Source organism: Sceloporus occidentalis, unplaced genomic scaffold, assembly GCF_023333645.1.
Source record: "Sceloporus occidentalis isolate IW3139 unplaced genomic scaffold, rSceOcc1.0.p SCAF_1, whole genome shotgun sequence".
In the NCBI taxonomy this organism is placed as follows: domain Eukaryota; kingdom Metazoa; phylum Chordata; class Lepidosauria; order Squamata; family Phrynosomatidae; genus Sceloporus; species Sceloporus occidentalis.
Genome location: NW_028316981.1, coordinates 220,430,086 through 220,454,425, shown reverse-complemented (window position 1 = coordinate 220,454,425; position 24,340 = coordinate 220,430,086). Strand labels below are relative to the sequence as shown.

The 24,340-nt window shown below is 40.9% G+C and overlaps 1 protein-coding gene across 3 annotated transcripts in view; it reads right to left on the bottom strand.

Annotated features, from left to right (window-relative positions):
- Positions 1–564: 564 nt before the first annotated feature.
- Positions 565–24,340, bottom strand: part of LOC149323494 (V-type proton ATPase catalytic subunit A) — a 42,278-nt gene continuing 18,502 nt past the window's right edge. For all 3 annotated transcript variants that reach the window (XM_089489060.1, XM_089489059.1, XM_089489061.1), the window contains 12 exons: positions 21,900–22,114; positions 21,093–21,230; positions 19,994–20,145; positions 15,264–15,426; positions 13,688–13,796; positions 12,117–12,239; positions 11,905–12,019; positions 9,943–10,006; positions 4,169–4,372; positions 3,387–3,481; positions 2,940–3,111; positions 565–2,528 (listed from right to left, as the gene is read on the bottom strand). In XM_089489060.1, the coding sequence (XP_089345186.1) occupies positions 2,436–2,528; positions 2,940–3,111; positions 3,387–3,481; positions 4,169–4,372; positions 9,943–10,006; positions 11,905–12,019; positions 12,117–12,239; positions 13,688–13,796; positions 15,264–15,426; positions 19,994–20,145; positions 21,093–21,230; positions 21,900–22,114 (1,643 nt within the window). In that variant the 3' untranslated portion in view covers positions 565–2,435. The remainder of the gene's footprint in view (positions 2,529–2,939; positions 3,112–3,386; positions 3,482–4,168; positions 4,373–9,942; positions 10,007–11,904; positions 12,020–12,116; positions 12,240–13,687; positions 13,797–15,263; positions 15,427–19,993; positions 20,146–21,092; positions 21,231–21,899; positions 22,115–24,340) is intronic.

Here is a 24,340-nt window from a genome sequence, read left to right as displayed (position 1 = left end):
CAATGGTCTGCAATGAAAGCTTTATGAGGAACAACTTCGGGAGCTGGGTATGTTTTGTTTGGGAGAAGAGAAAACAGGTCACATGATAGCCATCTTTAAATATATGAAAGGATATCATGTAGAAGATGGAGCAGGCTGGATTTTTTTCTCTCTCCAGAGAATAGAACACAAAGCAATGGATTCAAATTAAAAGAAAAAAGATTAGGAAGAACATTTTACTGTAAAAGCTGTTGAATAGTCAAATAGGTTACCTTGGAGGGAGGTGGACTCTCCATCTTTGGAGGTTGGATGGGCATGTTTCAGGAATGCATGGCAAGGGCCTGAACTAGGTGGCTCTTGTGGTGCCTTCCAACTCTACAACTCCATGATTCTCACAAAATGGTTCTTTGTGCTGGCTCCAAACCTTTAGTTACTGAGAATTGCAGTTTCTTTAGTAACCTGCCCATCCTGTTCATAACTAAGAAGGAGCTATTTAGGTTTGCATTTATTTCAAATTATGTCGCTACCATCAGTACGAACAGAAAGCTCTGAGTTTTTACTACATGAAGGACAGGTCTCGAGAAGTATATTCTCACACTTTTTATTTTCATTGATTTCAACAAATATACACAAAATCTAGCAACAAATATAATATACTATACAGTATGTCCTTTCCTTCCCCTTCTATCACTTCTTTTTGATGAATCAGAGTTTGCAGCAATACAGTGAACATCTGCTTTTCTAACACTGAAAACAGATATAACATAGAGGGACAAAAATATGAAACTCAGTTGTTCGTTTTGGGTAGGTTATTCTAGCAAACAATAAATAGCAGTGTTATTAGACCCCTTTTGTAAAACTTCACAGCAGCATCTTAAAAGCAGATAGATTCGTTTTGTAGACATGAAATGCTGCATACATACAACACAGTACAGTAAATAAGGATTTAAGCAAAAGAAAGCTTCACACTAATCATTCATACATTGCTCTTCATAAACATGGTACAATGAATTTCTTATCATTTTTGGATCAAATGTGTTAATTATAATGCAATTTCAATGTTTAGTTGTCATTTATTTGAAGTTGGGGAGAAAGGCCCCACAGTAAGTCTTTGGGCTGCAGAGCTACATTGGTCTGGTTCCACACTGGAAGCTGTACTGCAAAAGCAATTTCCATGCAGACAGGTTGGAAGGGAAGATTTGGGGCATGCTTACTTAGTTCCCGTTCACCATATCAAAGTATCTACAACTCTGTCTGTAGGCTTTTTGGTTGCTGAAGAATGTTTATAATGCAAGGAACTTCAGCTGTTTTTTTTTTGGGGGGGGGGAGGGTAGATTCCTGTTTTGCAGTAGAAAGGCATTAATTTGTACTAATTAATCATACATTTCTGATCCTCATTATTGAAATAGTGAATAAATATGGACATCAGAAACAGCAGTTAACTTATCTGAAGTAAGCAAACGTCTGCCCAGGTTGGAAGGTGACAGCAGGACCACTCTTGTAGATGTCCTGCTACATCTACAAGACACAGGTAAGCAGTAGGAAAGACCTTTTCAGAGTTACCAGCTCTGTAAAATTAAAGCCTTGGACAAGCCAACAAACCTAAGGACTGCTGTTGAACTATTTCACATAATTTTTTGTTTTATTGCAACCAATGAATGCCACAGTAAAGCATTTAGAGCTCCCAAATTTGAATAAGTTTAGGGATTGTGCCAGAGTGTAAACACTGCAAGAAAAAATAGTCTGGCTGACTGGTCCACAGCTTGTCATGTACTTTGTGCATTAGAAAACATAATACTTAAGCAGCTGCACACATAGATGTGTTGTGTGGGAGATCACATCAAGAGGGAGAAGAGTTATTCCTGTAACAGTTGTAAGCATCCCTGGCTTTACATAACAAATAGAACCCCTTATTAAGGGGAACTAGTTGCACCTTAAGTGAAGAACTCCTTTGTCCAGAAGTTCTCATCCTGGAGATTTTCAGCACTCTTGCTGAAATGGGGATGTGTTGAAGGAGTAATGAGGAAAGCAATTTTAGCTGCAGAGTTGGTATTTTCATAGTGGCAAGGGCAGCTTTAAAATATAATAAATAAATCGCATCTCTGAAGCATTAGAACGACCTAAAATGAACAGATCTGGTTCAACCACTCTTATGCCCTCTCAATACATCAGCATGATTTTTTCTCCCAATTTATACTTTTACTTCTTTAGTTCTCTTCCAAAAAGAGAGAAACTGTGGCTGAGAGGTCAAATCTGGCGGTGGACACTTACAGCTTACAAGAACCACTAAACAACATGCTTTATACCTTTAAGCTCAGATTCACACAAACACGCAGAGAGCTACTAAACTAAACAGGAATGTATTAAAGATGCTTTTTTCCCACAACAACATGTACATCTATTGTCAGGAAAACAAGGAGGAATACACTCAAGTGGGGCTCCAGGAGAGTTACCCTCTAGTCTTCCAGACTGCGGAATGCATTCTGCATGTCTTCAAAAAGCTGAGCATAATCTGCTTTGATCTTTGCCTCTCCATCTTTCACTGGGTCCTGAAATGCAAGAGATCAAAAGAAAGAAGTTGCTGGAGTTTACTCTGAAAATCATTCACTTCTGACAGGTGGTTAGAAATATTTCTTTCCTGAATAGTCTGTAGTCACAGTGCCTGTATAATCTTGAACTCATCAATAGGCAGACAACACTCTGCTCTTTCTATTTTATCATTTCACACTTAGAATTTAGGTGATGCAGCTGATATTCCAACTCACTGCCTGTGGACGGTGGGTAGTTGCTTAACAGCCTCTTCGTTCCCTCTTTATGTAAGACAAAATTCACCACCTATTTGAATTCTTACAATCAAAGATTGCAAAGAAAGTGAGAATTCTGACATTTGCTCCCATCCCCCACTTAGCAGAAACGAGAGAAGAACATTAAGAGCAGATTTGTTAATGTAAATAACATACCTTGAATTTCATAGAAGTGAGCCGGTACAGTATCTCACTCATGTTCTCCCTGATAATGGACCAAGTAATCTTATTGTCACTCTGGGCAGTAGTCTCAACTGCTCGGCGTGCCATATCATAGAATGCAATCATGTTGGACAGCATCCCCACTGTCTTATAAAATGGGCAGAACCTAATGGAAACAGCATAGAAGATACCATAAACCCAACAGATTTATATGGATTAGGGAGCTCTGCAGCAATTGCTCTCTTTACCTTTTGGACACAACATTTTATTACTAGACATTCATCCTTCATCCACTGTGATATACGGCGAACACCGTGATATATTTTGTTCTTCTGTAATGTGCTGGTTCTAGGAGACTGCTATGTCACACTGAAACTGTTTCCCAAGCTGCCATCACAGACACAATTCCTCAAGAGGGAAAACAAATTGTTCACTTCATACCTGTCATATGGTGTATAGCCATTTTGCTGTAGAAAGTCATCTTTAATGAGCTTAGCCACTTCTAATGTGATTTTATCTGTTTCTGCCAAGGAAGCCTACAGCAGAGAGAGACCTGGTTAGCATCTTATTTGCCACTTTCTACTCATCACAGCAGCAATGCCCAACAAGTAACTCTTGGCCTAGTTCTGCCCTATAAATGATTAATCCAGACAGACATCTGAAAACAGCCATATCCTTCTCCCAGTAATATGGGGGGAAAGAAAGGGGGGGGGGGAGAGAAATGGCTACTTTTAGCATCGACCGTACCTAATTCAAGCATACCCACCCACCCACCCCCAACAGATAACACCCTTCTGCTGGGAATATGGTTTCAGTAGACAGAAATGAGCTTACTACCTCTGCATTACAGATCCATTTCTTTACATTGTTTTCCCTCCTGAACTGAGATGAATTTCTGAATATTCAAATATTATGGGGCCATCTGCCTACCACTCTTCTATGCTGTCCTTGCTTCTTTCTGACAAGCTCCACACCTTCAGTCTTCATTCCTTTATTCAGTGGCAGCCCTTAGCTGCTCACTCTGCCCCCCCCCCCCCCCCGGTAAGTGTGATGAACCCCATGTAAGTTATGTAGAGGGCCTAACATCATTATAATAGACATTAAGTTCCACTCCCACTGGCACACACCATCAAAGCTCCATATGCAATATTTGAGAGGACAGCCTACAGCCTGTATCAACACAAAAGGCAAAAGGCTGTACTCTCCAATCTCCCTTCACTCACCTTTCCCACCAGCTGTACAATCTCTGCAAGATCTTCCTCTTCCTGCAGGATTTCCTTCGCTTTAGTCCTCAAGGGGACAAATTCTGGAAACTGCTTGTCATAATACTCATCCAGAGCACGTGTGTACTTGCTGTAGCTGATCAGCCAATTCACAGATGGAAAATGCTTTCGCTGAGCAAGCTTCTTATCCAAGCCCCAGAATACCTAAACAAATAAACAAAAATATACTAACAGTTTAAGACAGAACCAGATTGGTCATTAAGTAATATTAACTGCTTACACAGAACCAATTTCTCAAGCATGTGCTCTAACCAAAAGTTGCTCAATCCACTGGAGAATTGCTAGAAGACTAAGAATCCTGATGGGAGCAAGCATTTTTAATCCTGAATCCTTCATCATTTTACTCAGGATTTTAGTGAGTATGAGACCATATCACAGGTATCTGACTCCCAAATAACATACTACCTTAAGGCAGACAAAAATCTGGCAAGGTAATTAGGCCAGTTACTTTGGCGGGATACAAGCGGCGGTCTTCCGCCGGCGCCATTTGCTCCGCGAGGGAGCCGCAGCAGTCAAACCGCGCGGCTCCCGCGCGGAGCAAAAAAGAAGCTCCAAAATGGAGCTTCTTTTTGCGGCGCCTTTATGACGTCGCGAGGCGCCTGGCGCGGACTCGCGACGTCATAGGCGCCGCGACACGTCTGGACGCTATGCGTCCAGTACGTAAAGATGGCGGCGCCCATGTGGAAGGGGCGCCGCCATCTTGTACGTATTCTATACGTACTAGGGTTAGGGGGGTGCGGAAGCACCGCCCCTTCCTAACCCTAGTACGTATAGAAGACGTACTATATGGCGGTATGTATCCCGCCTTTGTCAATGACTGTCCCAGTTTTGTTCTGACATAAGGTTGGCTTGTTGAGACTTTGCACAGACTATCAAGGAACAAATACCATAAACACCTAAAATAAATATCCCTTGTTCTTAATGAAGGATATGTTAGCATTCCTACCAAAGGGGAAGATTTTTCAAGATACCAGTCAAGTGGAAAACTGCTTTTAATTGCCAACTAGGGTCCTTGAATATTTAGGCACGCTTTGCGTCATGATTGAGTGGGGCTCTGGGAGTGTTTATGTATCTGATCAATGAAGTCCTCCATAATTTGTCATACCAAGGGACACTGGTATGCTTGGATGATGTCCTGGTAGACTCCAAGTATTTCCAGTCCCATGTGAGATTGGTGTGAAAAATACTTAAGGAGCTGTTGGAAGCTTTATATGAAACTTTCCAAGTGTATGTTTCACCAAGACAAGTTAGATTACCTGGGCTATCACATTTCAGGCAAGTGAGTGGAGATGGATCTGCAAAAGGTTCAAGATATGACAGGTTGCGACATACTCAAGACCAACTACAGAGCCTTCTAGAATTTGCTAAATTTTATTGGCAATTCATTCCGAACTTTGTCCAAATAGCTCTCCTCCTAACTGAACTTAGGAACAGGGAAAAAGAGGAGGAAGGGGAAAAAACCCTCCCAATTAATAAATTCAGTGGAACTCAAGTGCCATTTTGAACACCTCAAAGTGTTGTTTACCTCTGAGCCCATTTTAAAACACTCTTAGACATGGCTATTGGGGAGGTTTTCTTACAAAAGAACAAAGACGCTCAGTTAAGACCAAGTGCCTATTTATCTAGAACGTTTTCAGAGACAGAATGGAAGTGGGCTGTTTGGGAGAAGGAAGCTGAAGTCATGTGGCAGGCACTCTTCCATCCCTTTTGAGGGGTACTTTGGGGACTGACCATAAAAATTTAGGGGCTCTAAAAAAAATCCCTGAAAGACCTAAATAAAATTGGGTGGGCAGACTTCTTTTATAAATTCAACTTTCAACTCAAGTGCTGATGCTTTAGTTTTCTGTGGTTTTTTTGGCCAATGTGGCCATGTTCTAGAAGAGTTTCTTCCTGACGTTTCGCCACAGATGCTGGCGAAACGTCAGGAAGAAACTCTTCTAGAACATGGCTACGTAGCCAAAAAACCCCACAAAAAACTATGGATGCCGGCCATGAAAGCCTTCAACTTCACATTGCTGATGCTTTGTCTAGGCTGCCACAACATGGTATCCAAAGTAGTGATAGACTGAATGTTCCTCCTGCAACAACTAGGTCTGGCAGTATTCACCAGAAGCCAGAAAAAAGCCCAAGACCTAAAAAAGACCCTTTAGAGCTGTGCTTCCAGAAGATGAAGTGATTGGGGGTGCATGACTGAAAGACTGTGGGGAGGTGGTTGTTATAAAGCAGTGGTTCCCAACCTGTGGGTCGGGACCCCTTTGGGGGTCGAACGACTCTTTCACAGGGGTCGCCTAAGACCATCAGAAAACACATATTTGCATATAGCAATGAAAATAATTGTATGGTTGGGGGTCGCCACAACATGAAGAACTGTATTAAAGGGTGGCGGCATTAGAAAGGTTGGGAACCACTGTTATAAAGGGTGGCATACTTTACAAACGGGACAGAATTTATGTGCCTGAAACCCTAAGAGAACAAATTTGCAAACAGTATCATGATGCCAAGATGGCAGGACATTTTGATATGTAAAGACTTTACACCTATCAGGCAACAGTTTTGGTGGTCCAAACTGAGGCAGGATGTGGAGTACAGTACATTAAAAACTGCCCAGTTTGTGCTACATCTAAATGCACAAGGCGAAACCCTGTGGCTTACTGAAACCCTTGTCTGCCCCCTCTGGACAGAAGTAAGTATAGATTTTATTGCTGATCTGCCCAACAGCCACAAAAAACAAAACAGAAACAAAACCCAGCAATCTGGGTGTTAACAGACTTGTTTTCAAAACAAGTACATGGTGTACCCCATGCAACAATTCCTATGGCCCTCCAATTGGCTGAGCTATTTGTACAACACACACATATCTCCAGGGAGTGCCCTCTAAGATAATCTCTAAACAAGGACTTAATTCAGCCCATCACTCCAGATGGGGATATGATAAGTGTTTGCAACCTTCCAAGAAACTGGGACATAAATATATCAATCCCTTTTGTATTAAAAGAATTATGTAGCAGTAGAATTGGACCTCCCCAAAACTTACTGTCAAATACAAATACATCCTCTGTTTCATTCTAGCTTGCTGAAGTCTGTGAACATGTCTGATGTGTGGCACCAAGACCTTCTTGTCCCACCCTCGCTGATCAACAACACTTTGAAGCCAAAATAAATTCTAGACTCCTGGCAGCACAAGGGCTGTATACAGTGCTTTGTGCAATGGAAACATTTTCATCAGGGACAATCAGAGACAGGAGATAGACATTCATATCATGTCAAACTGATAAAAAAATTGACACAATTTCCCTGATAAACCTGGGCTTACCTGATGCGTTTTGTGTTAAGGTATTGAAAGTGGAAAATGTTCAGATGTGGCAATGTCTGCAGAAGCCTAGATTGGCTACACCTGGAGCCGAAAGCAGCAGCCGAATGCTCAAGGTCGACTGTGCTGGAGAACATGTACAGCAAATGTAAATATGCTACGTCATCAGACGGAAGAAGAATTGGTATCCATGGTACATAGCAACATGAACAGGAAGGGGCTGGGCTAAGTGGCTGCATGACAATTGTGTATATAAGCCCAGACGCAGTTTGTACTGTGTGGGAGATGGTGTGGTGTGACGTGACGGCTGGTGTGAAATTTGTACAGTGGTGTTTAGTAATAGCTCATGTGTTTGGAACAAAGAACAAATAAAGCCCTCTTAGGAGTGATAAGCTGGAGAGTGCTGTTTCTTTGATCTGGCAGCTGTTTCTCCAGGCATTCTTCCAAGCAAGCCAGAGGCTTGTCTTCGAGGCTTCGCTCTGATTCGCGGTGGCAAGATAACCTACATCCATCTTCATCCATTCAACATCGGACCAGATTCATCAATGTTTTGTTACTCTGGTCTTTGCTGGTTTGGGTTAATGTTGTTCCTATATTTCTTTTCTGTAATAGTATGCATTTGGCTATTCTGTTTTATTTTAGAGGTGGAAGCTGTTTTGGGGGGAACAGATAGCTCCCTCATAGCTCCCTCTGCTATGTTTAAGCTAGCTTTCCTCATGCTATGCTGTACCTATGATAGAAGAGGCCTAGTGCTGGGAGGGCTCCTGGTAACACTCTCAAAACAATTTATTATAAACAATAAGCCATTTAAGTTATGGCATAAAGAACTGTCAAAACTGGGGGAAAACCAAGAGTAAGGTTTAAAGTACTGCAAGATTGACCACAAGGGGTGGTCTAGCATTACCTAATCTCCAGCAATACTATGAGGCATGTTGTATGGAATGGCTGATGGACTGGTTTTTGTTAAAGGATAAAAGAGCCCTGTGCTTAGAAAGTGTTGATTTACATTTTGGTTGGCATGGGTATCTTTTCTATGAAAAGCATAAGGTGCTTAAAGATTTTGTAAATCATTTTGTTAGAAAGGCATTAATGATTGTATAGCTGAAGTAAAAATCTAGATTATGTCCAGGGTTCCCGGAATGGACCTCAATCCATGAAGCATTCCATAGAGGGGAGGGAATCTTAAATGATAGATAGATCACATACACGGATTTGATAATTAAAAAGACCAACTTGGAATTTAAATCTCTGGATCAACTGCAAAAAGAAGGCTTTTCCTGTGGTTGGTTGCTTTATCGTCAGCTTAAAGAAAGGTTTCCGATAGATAATAAACTAAGAGGCATAAGGCCAGGGTACCACAAATTTGAAGAAATTTTGTTTACAGAAAATCATCATAAAATCACTTTATTTTATGTATTTTAGAATGGGACTTGGAGGAAGAGGTGATTAAAGAGCAAATGGTTAAATGGTCCCAAGATATAAAACAGAACATTTGTTTAGACCAGTGGGAAAAGTCATGGTAGTGCAGATTAAAATATACTTTATGTAATGACTTGAAGGAGAATTTTTTAAAGATGCAATTTAGGTGGTACCTAACTCCTGTAAAACTAGCAAGAATCTGTAAAGGCACCTCTAATAAATGCTGGAAATGTGGGCATGAAATTGGTACTTGCTACCATATCTGGTGGAACTGTAAATGGACTAAGAAATTTTGGAGATCAGTCCATGTTGTTATTATGAAAATTACCCAAGCCAAAATCCAGATGGAACCCAAATTCTATTTACTTAGTATGTGTGATAATGAGGTATTAGAAAGTGAATTTGGGAAATTTCTGTTTTACGCAAACACTAGCGCTAGGATTGTTTTTGCCAGTAAATGGAAGATTGTAGACTTTCCATCTATTGATTCATGGCTTACTAAATTATTGGATTTGGTGCGGATGGATAAACTTACCACTATCTTAAGAGGTCAAGAATGGGAAAAATGTGTTAAGATCTGGAAACCCTTTTATAACTATATTAATGAATGTAAGGTTAAGGATGACAAAGATGCCTAATTTAGCCTTAAGAGGTTTAAGAGATGCTAAATGGGAAAGAAAGTATATTGATGTTAATATAAAGAGAAAATGGATTAAGTTTACTATAAAGCATTCTTTAAAGTTTGATGTGATCAAATTAACCTATAACAAAGTAGATATGGTATTTGAGATAAGTTAAAAATGACTTGGTTAGAATTCAGGAAACCAATTTATGTATATGTTTTTGTTAAGATGTGTGTCAAGATGTTGATTTGTAAAAGGTATGAGCTTGACAATGCCACTTCAACCTTCATGTTATAGTTACTGGCTGGATTAAAGAAGGCTTAACACTGAAGTTTGTATTTTGCTTCAAAAACTGAACCTACCTGAACAATGCCCAGAGTAGCAGAAGTAACTGGATCAGAGAAGTCACCACCAGGAGGAGAAACACTGAAAGGGGATGAGAGATATGGAGTGAAAGGGGGAAATATATGAACAGCAACATTATTCATTTCAAACTAAGAAACACATCAGTCATATAACTCTGGGACTCTGTGTTCAGATTTGTACTTACAAGTGAACGTCAGCTGTTTCTGGAGACAACAGAGCAGGAAAAATACCAACCCTAATCACTTCTGGAATCCTGAGTTCATGATAGTCTATACATCCAATTCATGATGCAATACAGAACGTAAAAACCAAGGTTTGAGATAAACCCATCAGTTAACACTTTTTCTTAAGGTTGCAATTAATTAAGTAGGTAGAATAAACATAAGATCAAAACTGTACATACTGTGCATACAGTGAACCAGAATCAAAAGTTTTTAACTAACCCTATTCAATATATCTTTTTGTATTCTCTCTAGCTGTTTAGTTTCTCCTTGAATGGCATAATAATCTAACAGTTTCAAGTTATCCCAAAGATATTGCAGCATACACTTGGAGCATACACTTATTCTTATCCTAGCTCCTATCATATTCTGTTTGATTTACTGTTATAAGCAGCTTCTTATACCATCTAGTTCATTATAGTCTAAACTGACTAGTAGCAGTTCTGCAAGAGAAGAGTCCCACTCCTTCCTGGAGATGCCTGGGGAGATTTTCTTCACGGAAAGCACCCACTTTCCAATAGAGAAATAAGCTTTCCCTATTTGGGAAATCAGGCACACAAACTCACATAGGTGGGGAAGAAGTTAAGAATGAGGGTGCTCATTCAAATGCCAAGGGACAGAATCCATGTTTTTGTAGCTACATGCTCATTTATGCATTCAGTTACTAAAAAGCCTCTGAGACACAATTCCTATGGACATTTAAAATCATGACACAGAAAGGCGGAAAGTTACAACAAAATAAGGGAAGGAAGGATTATACAGAATTACACAGAAATAAAGGAGGGATAGAGGGAAGATGGATCTCCCTCCTTCCCTCACAAAAGCAGAGAGCTTTTCTCTCTAGTTTTGTCTTGTAGCCTCAGAAAATGTGTTTGTTGCTTTTTAAAAAACATCCTTCATGTTTCCTATTAATGTCTCCTCTTTCACTTTGAGATGAACATTTCTCCTTTGGCCTGCCTTGTACTTTGAAAAACAGAAGTCAGTGTACATGCATTTCTTCCACCTAGTCATGATTTCCTTTCTAAGGCTTGTACGAAAACCAGAATACAAGCAATATCCTGCAGGCATGAATCAAATATGCATTAATTCACAGAAAAAACAGCTCTAGCCCAAAGCATATGCCTTTATGTTTTCAATGGAAACTATGTGATTCTGTTTGAGAATCTTTAAGCAACTCTTTAACATCCTCTGGAAACTTCCATAACAGGCAAGAAAATCAACAGTAGTGCTTCCCCAAAGAAATAACAGTGTCTCCTTGTTTTGACCAAGTTATAGTAATTAGTTTTGGGATGGATCTTTACCACACTGTTTCCTTCTATCAAGGCAGTCTTCATGAGTTAAAATTAGTGTATCTCCCTTAGCTTCCTTATACATTTGGTCTTTCATATCCATGGACTCTTATCCATGTATTCAACCATCCGCAGATTAAAAATATTAAAAAATACATATCCATTCCAAAAAGCAAACCTCGATTTTGTCATATTATATAAGGGACAACATTTTATCATGCCATTGTATTTAATGAGACTTGAACATTCACAGATTTTGAAATCCGGGTTATGTGTGTGTGTCCTGGAACCAAACCCCAGCAGATACCAAGAGACTAATGTATAGGTTGTCCCACAGCAAAATAATTATTTTGCTTTGTACAGGATGAACAGGCCACACTGTATGTGTCACTAGAAACAGAAAATCTAAGTTACATTAGAGAAGAAGAGATTTTGCATAAATACTCACGCTCCAACAATGCTGACACTCCCTTCTCTCTCAGGGTTTCCAAGACACTTCACTCTGCCAGCCCTTTCATAGAAAGAGGCCAAGCGGGCACCGAGATAGGCTGGATAACCACTATCTGAAAACACCAACACAAACTAGGTTAGCTCCACAACCTAAAAGAAAGTTGGGCAAAGAAGATTTTGAGCAACCCTTCCAAGATGGTAAACACTCACCAGCTGGCATTTCAGCAAGGCGTCCTGAAATTTCTCGAAGGGCCTCAGCCCATCGGGATGTGGAATCAGCCATCATGCTGACATGGTAGCCCATATCACGGAAGTACTCAGATAAAGTAATCCCTAAAACAGAAAGCAAATGTAAGATACCTTAGTCGGCAGAAATCCTGGCCTATTACAGCTTACCAAGAAACCTTTTAAAAGTACTGTCAGATGCTTAAGTCTGTGTAACTGCCATGAAAAGGTAAAAGGGGGACAGTTTTATCACTCCTCTGTAATCTTCCTCCACTTCACTTTCATGTTCCTATACCATTTACCAACCACTTTGCCTTGTATTTTAGCTATTACTGAAACTTGAAATTAGCAGATCTAACATGAATACCAGATCTAACGCGAATACAAAAATCTGTGCACCAGAAAGGGAAACAATAATCCTTTTATTCAGCAAACAGCAATAATATAAACCTATATTATTCCCTAAAGCGTTCTAAGGATTTTGCATAATCACTGTTATTTTGTAAAGTCCTTAACTATTACAATATTTTTACTATTGTTTATATTTTTATTCAAGTCCTGTAATGTATGGCTATCAGCAGCCCTATATTATTGATAAAAAAGAAATGAGGTTGAGAAAGTATGGCTTTCGTAAGCAGAAGAGCCAAGATTAAACTCCCTTAAAAGGGTAAAAGTCAAAAGTCATAGAAAAACATGAAACTACACATCTGAACTTAATTTGAGCATACTCTTCGGTTTATTTCCCCTTTTCATAACTGGTTTTTTTTTTCTTGCCTATCTATAATGGTTTTGATTTGCTGTCATGTTCTAAGAGAATCCTAATAATTTTAACAGCTTCACATAACATTAATAAAATAATAAACTAAAGATTGTTATGGAAATAACAATAATAGGTGTTGAGAATTTAAAGAAAGGTTATATGGTAGTGAATGTGGATTTTTTATGAAAATGGAATAAAGAATATTATACGTCAAAATTCAGAAGAAAACACAGCAGCATATCACAGTTCGAGTTGATATATAAAAGTACCACCAAAACATATGGTCATTTTACCAGTCCTTCTTGTTTAATATTAATGGCAATTTGGAAGAATGAAGTGCAAGAGCTGATGACAATTATCAGCAATAGTTCAAAGGGTTCTTTTTGAACTCAAGAAAATATTTGAAAGGATGTCATACTGAAGATGGAGCAAGTTTGTTTTCTGAAGCTCCAGAGAATAGGACCCAAACAAGAGATTCAAACTAGAGGAAAAGGCATTCCACCTCCCCATTAGGAAGAACCTCCTGACAGTAAGAGCTATTTGACAGTGGATATACTGCCTCAAGAGAGTAGTGGAGTCTACTTCTTTGAAGGTCTTTAAACAGAGGCTGGATGGACACCTGTACGGGGTGCTTTGATGTTGTATTCCTGCATGGCAGGGAGTTGGATGTGATAGCTCTTGAGGTCTCTTCCAACTCTATAATTACATAGGATTCTAAGTTAGGTAACAGCAGTCCCTCTAGTTAGAAGATCAAGAACTAGCCCCATATATGGTTTTCTTCCCCATCTTTTCTTACCAGTGTAGATAGAAGCTTCTCTGGCAGCAACAGGCATGTTGGAAGTGTTTGCTACAAGGGCAGTTCTCTTCATAATGCTTTCTACCTTGCCATCAACTTCCATGGTGAGCTATCAAAACAAAATAGGACTCTTCAAAGCAAACTTGACTTAACTTTCTTAAGCATTCACCTTCTGAACACAGGTAGAAGGTCCCCAGCAGATACTGACAAACTGCTTAGCTAAAGTGAGATTAAACTGACTGCTTCAAACTTTTGGTGCAAGCTCATGGTTGTGCTAAATTCTTATTTTCACGTGCAACAAAATATGCTATGGTATATTTGCTCCAAAGTGATATTCTCAATGACCCAGTAACACATTTCTACAGATATCCTTGAGAGGTCAAAACCCTCAGCTTCAGATATGATACAGAAGCGATGGAATACACTCAGGGTTTTTGTTTTGTTTTGTTCGGATTCACCAAGGCTGATAGTAAGCCATTTTAGTCTGGGTTAAAACAGAACATTTTGACCAAATACTCTTAAAACCCATTTGGATCACACAGCAAGTCAAAATGGGATATGCTAAGATCACTAGGAATTCTGGGACAACTTTTCTTTGAGCTCTGAACTATTCTTGCAAGAAGAAAATAGATTTTGTTCTTTTTCTGCTCTGAAATACTGTGTTATTCATACGTCTAGATTATAATATCAGTCTACATTTTAGATATCTGTGCTTTAAAATCAGGTTTTAAGTGTATTGCTTTGCTTGAAAGAAAGTAATAGTAAGAAATGCACTGAAGCCAAGGTAGGTAAAAAGTTAATTTGCCTAGGACCAAGAGAGAGAATCACTCCAAAACATAAGACTATGCTACAGAACAGGCCAGTGGCGCATAGGGCTACCCAAGGAGTTAAGTGGTTTAAGCAATGAACCCTTTGCTCCTCTGTCTCTCAGCTAGGTTGCTGTTTCATTACATGAAATATCTTTCTTCAAAAAGGAAAATAGGAGGTCCTTTGAGCACTTGATTCTGTGCTGCCTTATGCAGAATAAATATTGCCCTATTTCTTCTTCTTCTAGCCCATAAGTTCTACTACTAATTTAAGGCTAGGCACAGGAGGAAGGGAAAAAAATGTAGGGCAGATACAGTTACACTGGCATTAACCTTTCATCTCAAGCTACTGATTAGCACTAATGTGTCTCACCATCTTAAAATACCCACTTTTTAAAATGTGAGAGAAGACTATATTATTAATGTATCAGGTCTAAAATTAAATAAAAATATATATTCTAATCCTTGAATTGGTTTGAAGGTAATATTTAAACTAGACCTAAGCAGGCTTTCTTCATTCCCACAACATAAAAATTGGAAAAATAACTTTTAAAGGGTTATATACTGCAGAAAATAACCTCACACATTGACGTAACTTTTTGATTGACATAAGGCAAAGATCCCAACCTATCCTTGGCATCAGAAAGATTTCCAAAAGTTTCAATTGATTTCTTCTTTTGAAAATGAAAATCAGTCCTTTTTCTGCATTATGGATCCAAGACTACCTTCTGAACTTCATTTTAATGGGACTCCCATACCCAAATACCAACCTCTGGGAAGTCTCTGAGCACTTCAGACATTTCATTTCCTCGTTCTCCACAGCCAACATAGATAATAACATCACTGTTTGAGTATTTGGACAGGGACTGAGAAATCACAGTTTTTCCACAGCCAAAGGCTCCAGGAATTGCTGTCGTACCTCCCTGAACACACCTAAAAGGAGAAGACAGAAAGGATTCATATTAAGAGGCATGGCTATGCACATCCATTATTTCAGCCAGAAGAGTTTCCACCTAGACTTTATAAAGCTGTTTGAGCAAGCTGGCCTTGCTTGTGTAACTGAAACTTGATTGATGAGAGGGGGCTGGCAACTTCACCAAGTTTCTGGATGCAGCAGCAGGCAAGATCCAATGAAGAGGAAGAAGTTGCAGTGCTCAATTGTGGGTTTATCCCCCTACTGAGGTACCCTAACTGACCAAGGAAGTGGTTTTGGGGTGGTGTTGATCTCCAAATTTATAATTTTGGGAGATTTTACTATCTAAGCTGAGCACCCCTCCTCAGGGCCAACTAAGGATTTCATGACTTCCATGACAACCACAGGCCTGTCTCAGTTAATGTCTAGCAGACGAAGTCTTGATCTGGTTATTGTTGGTCTGGTTATGAACTATGGAAAGTGGGGTTTGAAAGAACTCAGTTCTCATGGATAGATAACCATGATAGGGTTTAATTTGCTCAGACTCTGAACTGTTGAAGAGATGGAGGATCCATTTAAATGGTGCAACCTCAGAGACCAATGGATCTACAAGGATACCTGAATATTTGGGGGGGGGGGGGTTGCAACTGATAGAGATGATCCAGGCAATTGACACAATCACTCCTAAACATCCTTTGCTTGGGTGCAAAGCTTGGTCAGTTGGTCAGCCTGTTTTGGATGGAGTTTTGTTCCCTCTGAAAAATCAGTTTTGTAGCTTGGGAATCAGTGCGAGTTTTGGAAGGCGAGGTGGCTGCAGTGTTCAGGAGTAACTTTGCCCAGCTTCAGGTGGTATGCCACCTGTGCCCTCTACTACAGATGGCAGATTTGGTCACAGTGGTTCATGCCTTACTACCTGCTCTATGTGGTACTGCCCTTGAAAAGTGTTTGGAAGCTGCAGGTAAGGCAAATTGCAACAGCCATGCTGGTGCTAGAGATAAGCACCCTTTGGGTTTGGTCTGTCAACCAACAACAGATCCACTTAACAGTTGCATTGTCTAGTCCATATTTTACTAGCTTTTTTGCATGAATATAATGGGGGACTTTTTCAAATGCTTCACTGAAATCAAGATATACAACTTCCACAGACTTCCCCTCATCTAACAAGCTTGAACAGTCAGCCCTTCTTTTATGCGGATTTGCCATCCACGGATTTGAGCATCCGCAGATGGCAAACTCTAAAATTGTGTCCAATGGCGGTGCACGTGCACGTACACTGCCATTGGGAACAAAAGTCCCTCCCTCCCTCCCTCCCTCCCACCTTCCATCCCTGCTTAGTTTCTTGGTTGCCATCGCCGCTGCAGCCACGGGAAAGGCCGGGTAGTGGTGTTGGAGGTCAAGAGGCCTCCAGGCCACCCCCTGGCCCTTCTGCGGCGGCAGTGAGGAGAACGAGATTTGGCCATTGCAGAAGGGCTGGGTGGCAAGAAGGCAAAGCAGCAGCGCCAGCCCACAGGCGTTCAAGGTCTCCGGCACAGCCTCCTCGTCGCCTCGGCCTCCTCGCCACTGCTGCTGCCGCAGGAACAGCCCTTCAGCAGTGGCGATGGTGGCAAGCAAGATGAGACAGTGGAGGCCGAGGCCAAGCTTCATTATCCTCACCGCCGCCACCGCGAAAGGGCCAGGTGGCAGCCTGGAGACCTCTTGGCCTTCAGCAGCACCATGTGGCCTTTTCGTGGCAGCGGCGGCAAGAAGGTAGAGCCTCCAGGCTGCCACCCAGCCCTTCCGCGGTGGTGGCGGTGCAGAAGCCGCAGCTGTGAGAAGGCCGGGAGGCCGTGCTGGAAGCCAAGCCTCGTCCTCGCCGCCGCAGAAGGGCCGGATGGTGGCCTAGAGGCCTCTTGGCCTCCAACACCAACACCAGGTCTTTCCCATGGCGGTAGCGGCAACAAGAAGGTTCTGTGGCGGCAGCGACCAAGCAGGTAAGCAGGGAGGGAAAGAAGGAGGGAAGGTAGAAAGCAGGAAGGGAGGGAAGAAAAGAGGAGGGGAGGAGAGGGACTTTTGTCCCCAATGGCAGCGCGCGTGCAGACACGCCACCATTGGGGCAATGGGACTTGATCATACACGGATTTTAGTATATGCGGGGGGGGGGGGGGTCCGGAACGGATCCCCCACATATATCAAGGGCCCACTGTAACTCTGTTTAAAAAGAGGCAAAATTAGTCTGCTATGACTCGTTTTTGAGAAACCCATGTTTGCTTTCAGTGATCAAAGTATTCTTTTCTAATTGATGTGTTTTCAGTTTTTATCTTAGAAAAACAGAATCACAGATTTGGAAGAGACCACTGGGGCCATCCAGTCCAACCCCATTGTGCCATGAATCAAGACACAATCAAGGCACTCCAGACAGATGTCCATCCAGCCTCTGTTGAAAAACCTCCAAAGGAGGAGATTCCACCACTCGCTGAGGCAGCATGTTCCACTGTTGAACAGCTCTTACTGTCAAGAAGTTCCTTCAAATGTTTATGTGGAATCTATTTTACTGTAGCTTGAATCCACTCCTCCATGTCCTAGTTTCTGCAGCAGCAGAAAACAAGCTTGTTTCATCCTCAATATGACATCCCTTTGAATATTTAAACAGGGCTTTCATGTCACCCCTTAACCATCTTTTCTCCAGGCTTAATATACCCAGCTCTCTCAACCATTCCTCATGGGGCAAAGTTTCCAGACCTTTCACCATTTTGGTTGCCCTCCTCTAGACTTTCTCCTTTTTACTGTATAACTATCTCCAGGAGAACATGGTCACTCTCACCTAAGGATCCCATCACTTCCACCTATTAACCAGATCATTATGTGGTTAGAATCAGATCTAAAACTGGTGCCCTAGTTGCCTCTTCCACCTTTTGGACAATTGTCTGCATGCAAGCGAGGAATTTATTGGACCTTAAATTTTTGGCCAAGTTTGACATCCAACAATATCAGGATAGCTGAAAGCCTCCATTAATACTACATCTCTCCTTTCTGAATGTGAGATTATCTGCTCCAGGAAGACATCATCCAAGCCCTCAGTCTGGCTTAGAGGTCTGTAATAGACTCCTCCACTACACCCTTTTAGTTTCTCTCCCTTTTAATTTTTATCCAGTTGCTCTCAACCTGGCTTCCAGGATTTAAGTCACGGATCTTTTTGTAAGTGTACAATCCTTAATGCATAATGTTACTTCTCCTCCCTTCCTGTTTGATCTATTTCTATGAAACATGTTATTCCCCTCTATTACTATATGACTCATCTCACCAGGTTTCAGTGATGTCTATTGTATCGTATCTGCTTTGCTGTGCTAAGAATTTGAATTTATCTTGTTAATTTCCCATCTATGTGCATTAGTGTAGAGACATGGGCTATGTCCCATAGAAAGTTTTAGAAAGTTTGAGGTCATGAGTGTGAAGCTATCTGTTCCAGCCCCAATCACCAAATGCCTTAAAAGGCAAGGGGCAATGATATAGTCATACAGTGAGAATCATACCATGTCCAACAGACCCACTACTATGCATGAATACACAGCTAACATACTTCTAAGAAAAGGTAATCTCATCTGGATCTAGAGGCTTCTAAAGAAAGAGAATACAACACCTTCCCAAGCTGTCTGTTTCATTACTGAATTTCTCTTACAGTAAAGAAATTCCTAATGTGTCAAGATCATAGTTCCTGCCATGCTTGCTAGTCATATTTTTAATGTTTTCTAATACTGGATAATGGGAAGTACTACTGATGCTGGGTAGAAAGATTGTTTATCATTCATGGTACTGGATAATGAGTAGATATGTGGGGAGGGAAAAATGAGCTGTGAGTTATCAAGATCAGCTCCATGAGAATACCTAGTATAAGGGAAACAAGGAGGGGTAATATTGGGAAAGAGAATCATTCAGTTTGTAGACAAACTGAATGTAATCTTGCAAAAAGCTTGTGTGCTTTTAATATAGTATGTAACTGAAAATGCTTCAGTCCTGACAACATTGTTATAATGTAATCAATTCAATTTTCTGAGTTTTCTGACTTTGCTTAGACCTGTGTTTTTGAACTGGTTAGCCAATACATGACATATGTATAGGTGAAACCTCTTCTCTTCTAAAATGAACCCACTGCTTCATGATCTAGTTTATGGAGCAGCAGAAAACAAGCTCACTTCATCTTCTACATGACATCCCTTCAGATATTTCCAGACAGTTATCATGTCACTTCTCAGTCTTTTCTGCTCCAAGCTAAACATACCCAGCTCACTAAGCTGTCCCTTGTAAGGGTTGATGTCCAGAACTTTCACCACCAATGAAGATGTTACCAACAAATTTGTCAGGGGGATTTTACTTGTCTGAAATTTGGCTGGATTTATTCCCTCTTTGGGGTCTGTCACATGTCCAAATGTTATGAAGGTATTGAAAAATGAAGAGCTAATAGCCATTTATGATTTCTCAATGCAAATTAATGGGGGAAATCTAAGGGCTTTCTGATTAAGAACCTCAATTGGAATGGAATGGATCCAGATCTGGAAGAAATTGGTTTGGATCTGAACCACTTGACACTTTGCAAACACAGTTCCTACTCACGGAAAAAGTGCATCAAGGACTCTCTGACCAGTTAAAAGAGGATGATTAGCAGGCAGCTTTTCGGTGACAGGACGGACTTGGCGTACAGGCCATATCTGGACCATAGTGAATTTCTCCTTCACGCCTTCAAATTCCAACTCCAATACAACATCCTAAATATGAGCAGTAAAGCCAATAATAAGCAGAAACACAGGATGGTATACTAGTAAAAACTCAAAAAGTAGAAGATGCTGCTAGAATTAAGTTACATGAGGCTCCTGTTAAAGAGCAGTCGTGCAGTAACTTGTATTTGGTAGAGTATTTTATTGTATTGTTCATTTCTGTGAGCCACTTTGAGTGCCAATTGTTTTTGGGAAAGCAGGAAAATACTACTACTAATAATAGCAGCAGTAATAGTAAGGGAGGGGCAAAAGGAGCATGAGTGGTAGGTGCCTCACCCAACTACCTCTGAAAGTCACTCTGTAAGCAGCCAATGCAGATCATTTTCCTACCCAAACAAGTTTATTCAACTAGGATTTCATGGATTTCAATGGGATTTGGCTAATGGCAGCTAGTCCCTGTGTTTTCTTCTAATCTATTCTCTCTTCCCTGCCTAAAAGACTGTAAGTCATCTACAAAGATACAAACCCACAAAAAGTAGCACTTGCCGGGTATTGGAGAGGCTACAATTGGCTTAGCTGAGGACAAATAAAACTGACCTCCCAATGGAACAGTGCAAATCTGTTTGCCTGATAGGTTTATCAGTTAAACAGAGCCTAATGTAACCTAAATGTTTCCTTTCCTAGACAGACCCATTTCTAGTTCTCATGCACACTTATGTGCACCCTTGGCTGGGGGAAGAGCCCAGGTGACCAAAGCCAGCATCTATATTCTGTGGGAGAACTGTGTGTTCTTTTGTTGCTCCTCTCTTCTTGAAAAACAAGCTTAGAGAGACCATATCATTTGAGCAAACAGGAAGCAGAATTTACTACTAAGGAAGTGAAAGGAATGGGAAGTTTCCTCTAGTTTACTATCATATCTGAAGCAGTTCAGATAGAAGCCAAGTATTACTTGAACACAACAGGACACAAAGCAGTGTATTTCAGGGGGGAAAACTTACAGATGAATCATAATTCCCAGGCGGAGCAATAAATGTTACTGTACCCCTGTTTCGTGGGGGTAACATGATCTTGTGTTTGATGAGAGAGTTCTCATTCACGAGGCCATAAATATCTCCACCTGTGATGTGACTGCCAACCTGAAATTTAAAGAGCACAAAAAACATCTGCTGAAAAAGATATATCTACATGCAGCTGTATTCTCTTGGGAAAGTGGTCAGAGCCCATGCATTGGTGTCCTTTAGGCCCAGAACCAATGAGAGCAATATTAGCTAACGCTCCCCACTTAACCATTCTGTCACACTCAAACCAAACACTACCCTTCCATCTACAGTATTCACTTACCTCATGTATCTATTCTCTCTTTCTGCTCATCCATACATACACATGAGTGTGTGTGTGCACATGCATCCCCAAAGCAGTACAGTGGGCCTTTGCCTTACGCGAGGGAATCCATTCTGGACCCTCCCCCCACATAAGGCAAAAAGTGTGTTTGCTCAAGCCCTATTGGATATAATGGGGTTTGTGCTCGCACTGCATCTGGGTGCAGAGAGAGAGAGAGAGAGAGAGAGCGCAAGCATGTGGGGTCTCAAACAGGGAGCTGTTTAAAGATCCCTGGCTATGAAGAAAGGGTGGGCACTTCTTTTAGGAACTTTATAAGCAGTATTACCATATTACCTCGTATATAAGTTGACTGATGATTTGGGAGTCCATTTTGGGACATAAATTTCTCAACTTATGTATACGATATACCAAGCACCGGCTACTCCATACCTTCAAAATATATGAATTACTTCTTTGTAACCTACCCGTAGGTTTTTGACAGGTGAAAAATCCCATTTGAGATCTCTGCTGAGAGCTGTCACATTTACTCCTCTTGGGATGTAAATACTTTGAGTGTGAGCACTGATATGTGACAGAGGCCTTTGGATTCCATCAAAAATGGCTCCCATGATGCCAGGACCAAGCTCTACAGAGAGTGGTTTGCCTGTACGCAGTACAGGGTCTCCTACAGAAACACCAGCTGAAAGGTTTGTTGAGGGAAATCAGATCAATCAAAATCAGAAAATGAGAATAAATTCCAGCATTATTCATTTAAATATTAAGGGAGGCTGCAAGATTTTAGTAACCCACAGAACATTCGTACATATTTCAAATGGTAGCAATAGTTATTTCAAGTCAATAAATACGTATTCTTAGGATGAACCATCCCAGAAAGGTTTGCAAATCTAAAATACTGGGTAGTGGTGAACTATGCAATTTTTTAATCTCACATTGAATAAAAGAAATGGACTAAAGCCTTGGTATGCATTTGTTCTCCTGCTTCAACACTCTGCTGAAATCTTTCTCTCCCCCTGTCTCTTCATTATTTTCCTCTACCAATTTCGCCAACTATTTCATCACTAAGATCACCACTATTCAATGTGAGATAGTTCTTCCTGATTTGTCTTCTACCACTAATATTCTGGCACCTTCACTGAAAAACTCTGTGTTTCCTCCTGTTTCTTTGGACGAACTCTCTATGCTACTGAACCTTTTGAAACCTGCAACCTGTTCTCTTGATCCAATTCCCTCTCGTATTCTCATCTCTATAGCGCCTTCTTTTCTGCCCTCGCCTCTCTCTCTCTCTCTCTCTCTCTCTCTCTCTCTCTCTCCAGGCTCCTTTCCTTCAGACTTTAAATATGCTCTCATTTCCCCAATTCTGAAAAAATCTTCTCTTGAACCCTCTTTTTTGTCTAACTATCGTCCAATTTCTCTTCTTCCTTTTCTTTCTAAGGTTTTGAAACTGATTGTTTATTCTCGCTGTCTTGAGTTCCTTGCAGCCAACTCCATTCTCAATCCTTTTCAGTCTGGTTTCTGCCTGCAGTATTCCACAGAGACGGCCCTCACAAAGATCTCAGACGATCTTTCGTAGGCCAAGGCGAATGGCCTTTACTCTGTTCTAGTTCTTCTTGATTTGTCTGCAGCCTTCGACACCATGGATCACCGTCTCCTAGTTGATATACTTTCTGACCTTAGGTTCTCGTACTCTGTTCTTGATTGGTTTAAATCTTATTTGTCAGACAGATCATTTGCAGTGGTCATGGGTGGTCAGACTTTGTCCTCTGTTCCATTATCTGTTGGAGTTCCCCAGGGCTCTGTTTTGGGTGCCGTACTGTTCTCTTTTTACACTTTCTCCCTAGGAAAACTTATCAGCTCTTTCGGTTTTTCCTATCATGTGTATGTCAATGACACTCAGTTGTATCTTTCCAACCCTTACCTTTCTCCGAGGCTTGAACAGCAAGTTTCATCTTGTCTTACAGCTGCCTCTCAGTGGATGCGCCTTCGGCGTTTGAAGCTCAACATGTCCAAAACAGAGCTTCTTGTTTTCCCATCCGAATCTACCCTTCAGCACTCCTTTTCTGTTTCTGTTGATGGCATCTCTATTCAACCAGTCCAAGAAGCCTGCAGTCTTGGTTTCATTTTTTATTCTTCTTTGTCGTGTATCCCCCAGATCCAGGGGATCCAAGGCATGTAGATTCTTTCTATACAATATTGCTAAATCCGTCCATTTCTTTTGGCCTCTACTGCCAAGACTCTGGTCCACGCTCTGGTCATATCACGACTAGATTATTGTAACATCCTTCTGGCAGGGTTTCCTCTCTCTCACCTCCATCCTTTAATTTCTATCCAGCATTCAGCTGCACGCATTATTACATCCGCTCGCCACTTTGACCATGTTTCCCCTCTATTATCATCGCTTCACTGGCTACCCTTCCCCTTCGGTATTCAGTATATGCTTCTCCTGTTGATTTTTAAAGCTCTGCATGGGCTGGCCCCTCCTTATTTATCTTAACTTCTTTCTCTTCACATTCCCACTCATACCCTCCGTTCTGGTAGTCAAGGTCTGCTGTCACAGCCTAGGATTTTCTCTGCCCCATCCCGGATTCGTCCCTTCTCACTTGCTGCCCCTCATTCCTGGAACCTTCTTCCCCCACAAACACAGCTCATCACTTCTTTAACCAGTTTCAAAAATGAGTTGAAGACAATATTGTTCAGGGAAGTGTTCCCAAGCATTGTGTGATTGTTTATCCGATTGTTATCTGATATTTGATTTGGCATTTGATGTTTTTAAATTTGTTGCCTGATTATTTTTATCTAATTCTATTTTGCATTATTATCTATTATTTTATATGTATTTTGTAGAATGTACACCATTGGGAGGTTTCATTTTTATCGATTTTATTGTTCGTATGTACAGCACTGTAAA